Here is a 12,380-nt window from a genome sequence, read left to right as displayed (position 1 = left end):
TTCTTTCTGTTCTCTTCCGTTAATCTTGCTCCTCTTTTCCTACTTTGCAATATTTACCTTAATTTAAATTCATTCATTCGTGAGTGGCAAGTGTTGGCTGTGAACAATTAAGGACGGATAAAACTGCACACCACAGGGTCTAAAACCCCAGCCCTCAGGGTCTGCTGTTTTTGTGGCTCTCCCTGGGTGCTCATGGGTGGGAGGGCTGTAAGCTGTCACCTCTCCCCAACACTCACCCTCCCCAGACGCTTTTCGCCTTCGTTTCTGTTCTTCTCTTGCCGACTTTTTTTTCTCTTTCCGCCTCTGTCGGAGTGCTGTTTTAGGGTCGGTAATCCAGGCTTGATAGACAAACTGCAGAGAGAAAGTTCAATGACTGTCTGATGTTTTAATAATTGGAAAGAAAATGGACCTATTCCAAGCTTCCTAACTGTAGAGCTGTTTTCTCCCAACCTAGACTAAAAAAATCCCTTTCCCGCCTCCATATGTTGAGCTGGCCTGTGCTACGTTTTTTGTTACCATGAGATAGAGTATGTAAACAGATGAGGGAATCTATTTCTTTTGTTATCACCGATGAACAATCATGACATAAACTCTGCATAAATACAAACCATCATTTCTCACAAATCCTACCCTCCACCAAACACCAAATATTGTTCCATTTGATGCTCAGTAACTAATTTTTTCACACCGTATACTGGGCTAAGCTGGAGACTTCTCTAAGCATCATGGGAGTAGTTTCTCCCACCACAAATCGACTTTGAGACAAAAGCTATTACCAGCAACTTGCAAAAGGGCTTTGCAGATTCATTAGTACTTTGAGAGGAAAATAATGTGATGGTGAGGTGAGGCAGTTATCCCAGGATAGTATGGAAGGAAAACTGGTGTGCTTTGGGTTTCCTTTTTTTCAGTTGCATATTCAAGAGCTGAAAACAGTTGCATCAACGTCTTATAACCAGTGACCAAGAAAGAGCAGTTTTGAACAGCCCACCCTCCAAATCTCCAGAGTCATGCAGAAGAAAAAGGAAACCTGCTACAGGAAATCAGCCTCTGGCAATCCGAAAGCGAAGCTGGCATGCCCCACATGCACCGCCACACACCCGGGTCTCAGGGAAGCTGGCTTTTCCATTAGATGAGTAAAGTTAGATACGTGTTTTCAAGGGACACATGTGAACACAGATATTGTCTTTTATTTTTAATCCTGGATTAGTTTCAATTTTCTGAAATCTTTGAAAACTACAGGGTAAGCAAATGATTGGCATCTTCATGTCAATAGGAAACAAAGGTCCAACTTTTTGACATGTGGAAATGTGAGAGTCACAGGATCCGAGAAGGAACATTGCATTTGTTTTCCTCACTGGCAGAAAGATGAATTATGTGGGACATTAATGCGAATGCAAGATTCGTATTTTTCTGGACAACAAATCCAGGAGGCAAAAATATCCAATTTTATGCCAAAATATGTTAATAAAATGAGAAGTAGAATTTAAAGAAGGACCCAAGGAAGGGCTTTATGGTAGATCTTTATTAAATATGTTAACTAGGGATTCTATTCAATGACCTTAGCGAGAAAACCTACTTCAGTACAATACTGTTTTTTTTGCCCCCAAATATTTTGAACTACTAAACACAGAAGTTCTTGGGTTTAAGAGAAACATGTGGTGACATTTCCTTTAACTGAAGTGCAACTGTATTATTATTTTCGATTAGATAAAGAATTTCAAACATAGGAAATACAAAAGTAGTAAGATTTGTGAGTGTAGCAGATACACAAGTTGGAGGACATCTTGCTTGGAAGTAAAAGAGAACAGCTGGAAGGGAGGGACAGAGGGAGGAAGACAGTTAGGGACAGGGTTCAGGACTCCATGGGAAGGGCGGGTAAAACACCATTAATTCTCTGACATGTTGAAGGGAACTCCTGGCTCTACCTTGATCCCTAAAGGATGAAACCTATCATCAGTGTCTTCTCAGTGACAGGAAAACTTCTGGTCAAGTTCAGTATGAGGGAGGAGGTGATTCCTTACTCGCAGGAAAGTCACTTTAAGGTTGATGCTTTGAAATGTAAATATTTTCCAGCTCCATTTGGATGATGGTCAGTAGCAGTCGTTTTTTGCTGACTTTCCTAGACATTGCTTTGCAGCTCTGACTGCCACCCAAGTTGGTGGCTTTCACCACACCAGCCAGAAGGAGAAAGCTCATGGGACTGTAAATACCAGAGTTCTCCAAACAGCCACTGGCATGAGTGTGGGTCCCTGAGTTTAATCTTAAATTTTATCTTTTTTTTTTTTTGACTTAGAGGATTAATTTTTTATCAAACAGTCATTAAGCAAAAATACATTTATTCCTTTAAAAAGGAGGATTTTGGGCCAGAGAGATGGCTTAGTGGTTAAGTGCTTGCCTGTGAAGCCTAAGGACCCCAGTTTGAGGCTCCATTCCCCAGGACCCACGTTAGCCAGATGCACAAGAGGGTGCATTCATCTGGAGTTCGTTTGCAGTGGCTGGACGCCCTGGTGCACTCATTCTCTCTCTCTCTCTCTGCCTCTTTCACTCTCTGTCTGTAGCTCTCAAATAAATAAATAAAAATAAAAAGCAAAAAAAAAAATTAAAAAGGGGAATTTTATTGCAGTAGGGATCTTTAACTGAAATTGGTAAAGTTTCCTAATCTGTCCTTTAATTTAGTTGCGACTCAGAATCTTCTTTATCATCTGCAGAAGATTCTTAAAATAAGGGGTTTGGACAAATTACAACCTCACTCATACAGGAGAAAAGATAAAGTAGCTACGGAAATAGCAATAGTGACTCTTAACTAAAATCAGTTTGGAGACGTTTAATGGTCTTTAAAAATGGAAGGCACGTGGAAGGTTGGGCTTTGATGCTCCGGGTAGACCAGCAGTGTGGCTGGCACCTGGCTGCCACACAGACACTGTCATGTCCCAAACAACCCAAGGAATCTGAGTTGAAATAAGAACCCAGAAAGAAAGCCAGACACACTGGTTTCTTTTTTTGTCATTATCTTGTTTGCTGGACACTAATGGAGCATAAGGGCCTAAGAGTTGTAGGGTCTGCCACTGGTTGACTCTGGAAGGAAGCACCTTCTACAACTCACAGGATGAATAGTCTGTTACTTTAATAATGAAGTAACTACAGCACAGGTGGCAGGATGACTTTTATTGCGTATTAGATGAATCAACAAGTGACTTATTTAACACTGGATTCAAACGTTCTTTCATGATCCATGGGACCGAGGAGCTGTGCAGCCATGAGAGAAATTGTGCTGGACTTAGGAACTGGACAGTTGGATCCAATTTGGGAAGATGGAGACTAATAAGAAGCCAAAAAAAGAGATGGAGCCAAAGGAATCTTTCATTAGTTTGCCCAAATTTTACCAGCTTTCTGAGAAAAATTATTGTATGTTTTGCTCATTGTAACTGATGCATGCAACCAGATGTGATCGTTTTCAAATGAGTTGTAACTTACGCAAAACTATGAGGAGAGAAAGTACATGTGTATCTGCATTTTCTCTTTCTATTTCTCGATAGTTCTTGGCGTCTACTTAAAAACAGCAGTCAAATAAGATATTCAGCTTCTAACAACTCTTTTTGGGAAACTTTCCTAATATTCTACATCTTTATAATACTTTCATTGTATGATTTATAGAACAGAGAAAATGCAGATGTGTTTTTCTAAAGTTCTACGGAGCAGAGAGTCACACACTACACATCAGTAAAATGTGAAATACCTTTGCAGCTCTGATTAAATACTGAAGAATAGTTTTGGGAAGTTTAATGACAGACTTTGGCAAGGCTAAAAGGGCTGAGGCAAACTTCCCAATAGCTCTCTACAAAGAAGGACAAAGCAAAAGTAGTTAGTAGGGGGGAAAAAAAAACAAAGGCAAACAATTAAATCTACGATGTCACATGAGTTTCTCTACAATTACCATCACTGAGGTTAAAGTGTGCCCATCACTGAAGCTAGAATAAAGCGTGCCCAGCTGGTGAGTAAGGAGAGAGAGAACACAGTCAATAATGCAATCCACATAGTGAAGATGGCTCATGTTCTCTTCTTGGCTGCACAACTAGTGGTGGTTAGAATAAAATTCATTAGAAGAAAAAGAAATCGGCTAAGTCATTAGTATTTGGCAAGAAGCTGCACACATGCACACAACCACGATCACCAAGAAACAGACACGGAGCGATGGAGCCAGCAAGGCAGCATCAGACCAAAGTAGGCTCCCGAGGTAATGTAGTTCTTCAACTTCATTAGGAAGACTATTGGAATTGAGCTTGTCCATTTATGAAAACCTGGCCAGGAATATGGGTATGGCTTTATCATGGACCTAACGTGTGGTTTGGTGGCTACCATTCTATGTGCTTTGTATGATGTTAAATGAGAAATAACTATGCCAATCTGTGGTCCACTGGTCAGAGAAACACATACAAAGAAACATCCCTAAAAGGACCATAGCCAGAGGGGTTAGTGTTCATCCCTGGTGTATTGGCTTTGCTTCATCTTTAAGCAGCATGGACCACACAATCCCCTAGAAACAATGTAAATTGGCTGGTTATTCAAAGCTGCGGGGGGGGGGGAGGTGAGAAAGTAGGTTCTGGAATAGAGGGAGCTCAGCTGAAAAGATAAAATTGAGCCAGGTGATTTTGTTATTAATAATACCTTCTCAAATCTTAAACATGACAAGTGAAAGTGATTCCCAAGATCGGAGGCAACATTTATGCCATCATTTGGAAGTGCTTTACTTTCACAATTAAATATTTCTCATATGGAAACATAAGTCCATTCAAGCCATCTAAAGCAATGCTAAGGAAATTATCTAGTGACAAAGTAAATTCATAAATAAACTATACCCAGTGAATATTTATTTATTTATTTTTGTTTAGAGCATCAAAAAATGTTTTGATGCCAGGGATGAAGACCCAACCACACAACCCTTCTCTTGTGTGGCAATAATTAGAATATTGTGGAGGGTGAGCCTGGCTATAGTTTAATTAGAAATCAGGAATTTCAGATGTCCATCAGAAGACACATGAGTATGGCAGAAGTTGTCTAGGCCTGCAATAAAGATGTCAATTAAAAACAAAACTCTTCTGACTATCAAAGGGCTTCACTTTTCCAACCCCCTACTTACCTGGAAAGCTGACTTTCGTGGCGGCTCCTCATCTTCCTTTTTTGGCTCCTCCTCTTCCTCCTCTTCACTGTCCGTTTCAAACAAATAATAGTCTCCACTTCTGACCACTGAGCAAAACAAAATATCTGCTTACTTCTTGAAAGACACGTGAGCTATTTGGGAGTTTATTAATAAAATACTCCCCACCCTAAAGACACACACATGACCCTTAAGAGGATGACAGCCAGAGAGGTTAGCAGTGAGAAAACAGATGGAGAGAACCTGTTTTAATCTAGTGCTAGGTGCTGCTAGCAGGGCTGGATTTACAGAGCGTGAATGAGGCCTTGTCTGTGCCATTGAAGAGATTTGCCACGAAAGGCTTGACCTGAACTTTCCTTTCTCCTTCACTGTCAAATGACAGGGCTGAAGACTGTCTTTGTCACAGAGATGCCAAATGACTTGCATCCTCATGTTTTGCAATTCAGGAATTTTGATTCCATAGACAAGGCCAGAGTGAAGTGGGAGATTTGGCAAGGTCTGTTACAGACAAGCCAACCAGGGTGACTTGGGACCGAGATCAGTGACACCAGCCTCTATGTCACTTTATACCGTGCAGACCTGGCTTCTCCACATGTGACATGGGAGACAACATAGAAGACGAGACATTTGAAAGAGTTCAAAAACAAAATAAGACAGACAGTAACAACAAACAGGTCACCACAAGGAGGAAACAGGTAGGTAACAATAACAAACAAAACATGACAACTGCTCTGGCTGCTTCTACGTTTGTAGCGGTGGGGTCGATGGAGAAGCAGCAGATGTGGTCCATAGCATTTGGCTCTGTCACACTTTTGGTCAACCAGACACTCCCTCGGAATATAATGAAATCAATCCAAGGGGACTCTAGTGACCATCAGGTGCAAAACACAAACAGTATGGCCTGCCTTGGCCTCTGTCAGACTCTTGCCCTGCAGGACTATACTGCCTGTGTCAGGGGAACAGAGAAAACAGAGATTTCTATCTAGTGGTTCAAAGACATTTAGGAATTTCAATTTTTAACAGTTTGCGGACTTTTACATTTAGTAGTGAAGAGACCTATCATACACATTTCTATGGAAAAAAATGTCTTCACAGTTTCAAACTGTATTTGAGTTTGCCAATTACAGAGGCATCTTTGGGGGTGAGAGAATGTGATGTAATAAGTTATCTTTGGAATTTATGCCTCGTAAGGAAATGGGAAACCTTGGCTTGGTTAAACTTAGTTGCTTCGATGTCACTAGCTATGGTCAGAAGTCCAGCAATTTTGCCCATGATTTCAGACGACTCTGAGCCTCCATCCATGAAGATGCAGAGTGAATGAATTGGGCCTTATATCCTTGAACAGAAGCACTATAATTTGTTATTCTTGTTTTGAAGAAAAAGCCAGGTCCAATGTATTGGGCCCAGGCCTGAGGAAATGGATGCAGTACAACATAAGGTAATAATAAGCAAGAACAAACCAAAGTGACAGCATTACATTTGACAGTGAGGAAGACCATTAAAGTAATGCCTTCATAGAAGCTGGAAGATTGCAGGGGAGTTACTTGGACTCTGTCACATGGTCATTTAGGACAAACACAGGGGATTACAGGACAGAACATTTTACCCTCATTATAGGCACTAAAATTAACAATAGCTGAAATTGTTATTCAATCATACCTTCCAAAGCCTTTATTCGTATGGCTGGCTGCACCCAAATAATTTCCACATCAAGCACTGATTTTAACATTAGTAACATCGCTGACTTATTATGTTAGCAGATAAAAATGAAGGGGAAAAATTTTTAAGTCTATTATTTCTTTTAAAAAATGTGGTTGGAGCAATGCTAGGAAAATCACAGAGAATGTCTTTATTTGTGCCTCCTGTTAACAGTGAGAAAAGCTCTTCCATCAGAGTAGTGCAGTGGCGATGACAGCTTGTGCCCAGCATCACGTGTCATGGATGACGATGTCATTGCTGAGCTACGTAGTTTGAAGTTAATTTTTTAAAATCTCACCGTTCTTACCCACACAAACCCAGCTCTCCACAATAGATACTTATCAACAAAAAGCTTGGCCTTAATTAGGGTAGGACAGAACTGATATGGAGACATCCCCACTTGGATGGAAGGTATCATTGAATAGCAATAATGCAATCCTGTGTGTGTACATAGGTATGGAACTAGATATGTCACTACAGAATATGTAAACATCTTTGTTTCAGAATAGCAACATAGATCACAAAGCAACATTCTCATGCCTTCAGTAGACTTCCACATTGTTATTCCAATTACACTCGTCATCTATAAGAAGCTACTGGAAGCCCAGTGCCATTACTCAACAGATCAGGACAAGGGCTTTTAATAATATTTTTCCACATCTAAAGGTAAGGTCTGGAACTTATCATAGGCTAAATATGAAAACTACACATTCATTCCCTTAAGCCTGGAAAATCAAATACGTTTTGTAGGAAAAAATTAGAATTCAATTCACAGTACAGTTCCAAACCATGAATTTCACACAGCCCTGCATTATTGCACCATACCATACTGTAATGAGGCACACTGAGTTGAACACCAGTTTTCAAGGAATTGATATAATGAGGGTGAAATGAATCAGAAAAATCTAACATCATTAATGTTCACAGAAAGCTCTTTTAAGTTATTACCAACGTGTAAGATGATTATCAAAGACCATATCCAATTCTGTTGAAAATTCAATGCTTAAATGCCAAAAGGAAAGACAACAGTGGGAATTGCAGTGGAAGTTTACCCCAGCTGAAGGGGCAAGACATTCAATATGACATGATTATGAAATGGATAGGTCTCCCTAAACTAGCAAAGGCCCTACAAAAACAGAAAAGTAGGCACAGTTTACTTGTGACTTGATAGCATAGGATTTAGTGCACTAGGTTACCATATTGTTAGCATGGCTAAGATGCCCATAGATAATAAATAGGACAGTCACACCAGACCTCAACTTGAACCTTTTTTTTTCTGCTTGAGTAGAAAATTAAATGAAATTCTTTAAAACTCATTTTTTTTTGCCATAATGCTGAAATTTAATATTGGAGATTAAAATGAATTATATCTAAATATACTGAACAAAATTCAAATGTTTCATGAAGCTTGCTTTCTGACTGCAGAAAATTACTTTTAGGGTGAGAAGGCCCAATAACAGATCAATGTGACATTAAGAATAAGAATGGGAAAATTTTGGATTATTTGACTTTCTAAGGGTTTCCTAATAAGTGGAGTCCTTCCCAGTACTAAATGATGTTATGTGGTTTGGTGATCCTCCTTGTATGATCGGACTCCCTACAGTTAGATAAAAACCTACAGATATTGCAAGTTATTTTCAAAATAATAATTGTTCTGTATTTTACCACATTCAAGGAGGACTAGATTTGTATGGGTCCTTCCATCTGAAGCTATTGGCCAATGGTGGCCCTTTCTTTACTAAGCAGAACAAATTCAGGAGTGAGGTCTGTAGCCCCCCCACCCTTTTTTATCAGTAGGTGGGAAACAGACTATCTTCTATGTGGCCATCAAGCTCTGAATTTCCGTGTTTTGCTATTCTTGGTTACTCCTGAGCATTGGACAGCTCTGAGGCCATGTTGCAAGCTGGGCCTAGGTGTTTGGAGTACTGTTGGAAATTGGGGTGGAGTCAAAGTGAGAAAGTAAATCTATTTTAAGTTAAGTTTGACATATTGCCAAGAAAACCGTAAATGCAAATGAAATCAAAGCCCTGGGAGTGGGGAAGAGGAGGCTCACTGGCTTCTATGCCTAGTGCCTTCCAAAGAGGGTCACAGGCACTTTGAACTTCATGATTCATGACCACCTTTCAGAGTACCAGGACGAGCAAAGCTTGGTCTTAAAGGTTTATTGCCATGTTCTAGACCTCATATTTGGATAGCATACTCAAATTTTTGTTCCCTGAGCCATAAGTTGTGCTTAAGATTATATAAGGCACATATGTGGCTTTCTTTAGCCAATATGGCTAATTTCTGTAGAGAAATCAGTCTCTAGGGCCCTGAGGCCCATGAATATGACAACTTTATTACATTCTGACCCCCTATCAAGTCACAAGGTCAAACCATGCATAGGGTACACAGGTAATGGGGAGCCTGAATTCTGGTCAAGGATATAAGGATTAGAGTCGATGAGATCAGAAGAGGATCAAGAAAACCTACTGGAAGCATGATCAACCCAAGGCCGCCACCACTGCTTTTTTTTGCCCTTGGCTTTCTGTTTTTCTGCTTCTCCTAAAATAAAATATGTCCAAACATTAATTCTCATAAAGTGAGCAAACAAAAGTTGAAAACCACCTTTTTAAACAACTCAATTGTCAAATCTAGATAAATTTGTAAAAGTACATCAGAGGTCAGGAAAAGGAACTACGTTGTATATATGAAAATGATAAAAGTGCTAAGAGTTGATTTCACAAGATAAAAAGCAAATGCTTTGTAGCAGTGTGTTACATTCTCATTTGCTTCCTAGTATTTGAGGGCATAGAAAGAAATATAAGAAGGAGGAATTATTTGTGAAAAACGCACCTGACACTGTTTTTTTTCATTAAATTAGCATAACAGAAGCAGTGCCCAGTTTATAGAACCATTTAGTAGTAATTAAGTTGTTAATGACAATGAGTAGAACTTTTCCTTTTGATAATTTTAAAGCATGGCTGGAAAATGTAATTTACTGGTGATGAACAGGTACTGTAAAATGGAAAGTGATCATGCATCCTTTCTCTAGTCCCTTCAGAGAGAAAAGCATGCAAGCTTCTACAAAAAGACTTTTAAAGCTTCAGTTACATAAATCTACAATTACCTATAACCAAGGTATATTTCTCAACAGATATCACAGGAACATAGAAATAATTGAAACTTTAACTACTAATATTTTAGAGTGATATAAGATACATATGCATATTTAATTTTCACATTAAATTTGTAGAAAAAGGCAGAAATCTAAAATAGTTTCTCTAAAGGAACAAATTAAGCAAAATCATGCTAATTTTTTATGTATAACAAAGCTAAGTTATGTTTATTAACTGCCTCTTGCTGAAGAGTAGATACTTGTGAAATTGATTAAAAAAGGTCCCTAATGAAACAAACACATCCCATTCACAATAGGAAAGCACAAACTTGCAGAGTTAAAAAGGTACACTGATGATATTGGTAGAATGAAAAGAAATGATATTTTACAGCCCTATCCAATATCATGTTCAGAGTCAATGCCAAGGTACTTGGGAAAGAGGAAAATGTGTGACGTACTATCGTCGTCCTCTTCAGAGAGTTTCTGGATGTCCTGGCCTTCCCCTGATTCCTGGGTCAAGCTCAGCATCCTCTCCTTACCCTTTTTGTACTTTTGTTGCCTGGCCTTGATTCGATCCATCCTACAAAATAAAATGGCATTAGCAATACCAAAAACATACAGTGACCTCATGAATCATTAATTTGGACTTCCATTGTTATTCATTTGTCTTAACTCACAAACAAAGTGGTTAATTTACTTTCATATATTTAAAGAATTGTGATATCATTGCTCATTAGGGATAAATCTCTCCTTACTCTCTTGTGGTACTTTGCATTTCATACACATGGGAGTTAATAATATGACCAGTGCGCACAATGCTAAGCATTTATAAGTATGCAGTCCTTGATGTCTGGTCACATTTTGTGTCTTTACCATTCACTATTACCCTCCTAGGCTCTACATTCTCAAACACATGAAGAGAAAGTTAGCAAAGTGAATTACAATATAGGCCTCATTTAGGGAAAGTAGCACATTATAAATGTGGTGACTTACCCCCTTTTTCTCTACCTGAACTAAGTAGTTAGAAGCAACAGTTGAATTACATTTTTTTATACATAACTGAGTCTTTGTGCAAGTAACCATGGCATGGAATAATTTAACTTATTCTAGGAAATATCTCTGCTTAGGGGAACACAACTGAGAAAAGAGGTCAGAATGGAATGAAGCTGTTATTGTAAACTCAGGGTATTTTCCTGGTGGGGTAGCATAGTGTCTCTACCTTAAAGATCTAAGTATCTAGGTTTTTAATTCTATAGCCATCAGCTTTTGCAGCTAGTTCTCACACATACAAGTGCCACCGCTAGTTTATAGACATCCCATTCATTGTTGAAAATTTCATTCTGAGAAAATTCTTTTTAAGGGAAGTTTCAAATCCTGGATACAGTCAGCCCAGACCTTGTCCCATCCAGGGACAAGTGAAAGAGTAGAAAAAGAGTTGAATCAAATTAAGGGAGAGAGGAGTCACATTTTAGTGCTAACTCTGATTAGTGTGCACCCTAAGTGATCTAATATCAGAGCTCATCCATTTCTCTCTCAGAGATTGGATTGTATCATTTTAAAAGACCCATCCAAATCTGATGTGTTATTTAGTCCCTACCTCCACAGATGCAATGAGCATTTACTTATTCTGAGCACTTGGCATGGAGCAAGCCCCTAGTTCATTCATTAGCAAGCTCATCTTTAAAACCTCTAAGAGGAAGGGAAAGCTGTGAGCCCTGATTTCAGGATACAAAATGGAAATTTGGAGAACTTAAATGATGTGCTCTGGGCTCTCAGGTAAATAACTGAACTAGTCTTTAATGGCTAGATTTCTCCAAGATGACCTTCCTACCATCCTGGAGCTATCTTTCCATTAAACTACTTTTATATTTAGTCTAGCAGCATTTGTCATTTATCTGACATATGGGAAATTAGGAATATTGACATGTAGATGTTTCAGGGGTTTGAGGTCCCCAAGAGCCATGCCTCGGCTGGATATGAGCATAGAAATCAGAGAAGGGACGGGGCACCACAGTGCAGCAGTATCCTTACTGTCTCTTCAGCTGGTCCATGGACTTTTTTTCTTCCTCAATTCTTGCCTTGACAGCTTTTACGATCGTGGCCTGAAAAAGTTCGGCCCCTCTAGGAGAAATTAGAAATACAGAACAAATCAGTATTCTCACCACTGTTTCTCTTCCCCTGAAAATGATCATTAAAAGTCAGAAGCCATAACATCGTGTGGTGGTTTGAATGTAAAATGTCCCCCAGAGCCTCATGTGTTTGCAATTACACCTCATACTTGAAGCTCAGCTGGTGGAGCCTTTTGGGGGTAGAACCTTGTGGAGGAGGTGCACTACTGGGGGCTGGCCTTGAAGTTTGTTAGCCTCATTGGGTATAGCAAATTCATCCCCTCTGCTACCTTCTAGCTGATGTGATGCCCAGCCTCTGTTC

The 12,380-nt window shown here is 39.4% G+C and overlaps 1 protein-coding gene across 11 annotated transcripts in view; it reads right to left on the bottom strand.

The window, feature by feature from the left end:
• Nucleotides 1-12,380, bottom strand: part of Piezo2 (piezo type mechanosensitive ion channel component 2) — a 428,243-nt gene that overhangs the window by 58,708 nt on the left and 357,155 nt on the right. For 8 of the 11 annotated variants that reach the window (XM_045144701.1, XM_045144707.1, XM_045144708.1 and 5 more), the window contains 6 exons: nt 11,982-12,071; nt 10,409-10,530; nt 9,326-9,397; nt 5,138-5,244; nt 3,737-3,835; nt 237-351 (listed from right to left, as the gene is read on the bottom strand). In XM_045144701.1, the coding sequence (XP_045000636.1) occupies nt 237-351; nt 3,737-3,835; nt 5,138-5,244; nt 9,326-9,397; nt 10,409-10,530; nt 11,982-12,071 (605 nt within the window). The remainder of the gene's footprint in view (nt 1-236; nt 352-3,736; nt 3,836-5,137; nt 5,245-9,325; nt 9,398-10,408; nt 10,531-11,981; nt 12,072-12,380) is intronic. The other 3 variants (XM_045144706.1, XM_004656834.2, XM_012948385.2) reach the window with 1 other exon arrangement.

The sequence above is a fragment of the Jaculus jaculus genome, chromosome 2 (genome assembly GCF_020740685.1).
Source record: "Jaculus jaculus isolate mJacJac1 chromosome 2, mJacJac1.mat.Y.cur, whole genome shotgun sequence".
Taxonomy (NCBI): Eukaryota; Metazoa; Chordata; class Mammalia; order Rodentia; family Dipodidae; genus Jaculus; species Jaculus jaculus.
This window is presented reverse-complemented; position numbering and strand designations above follow the sequence as displayed.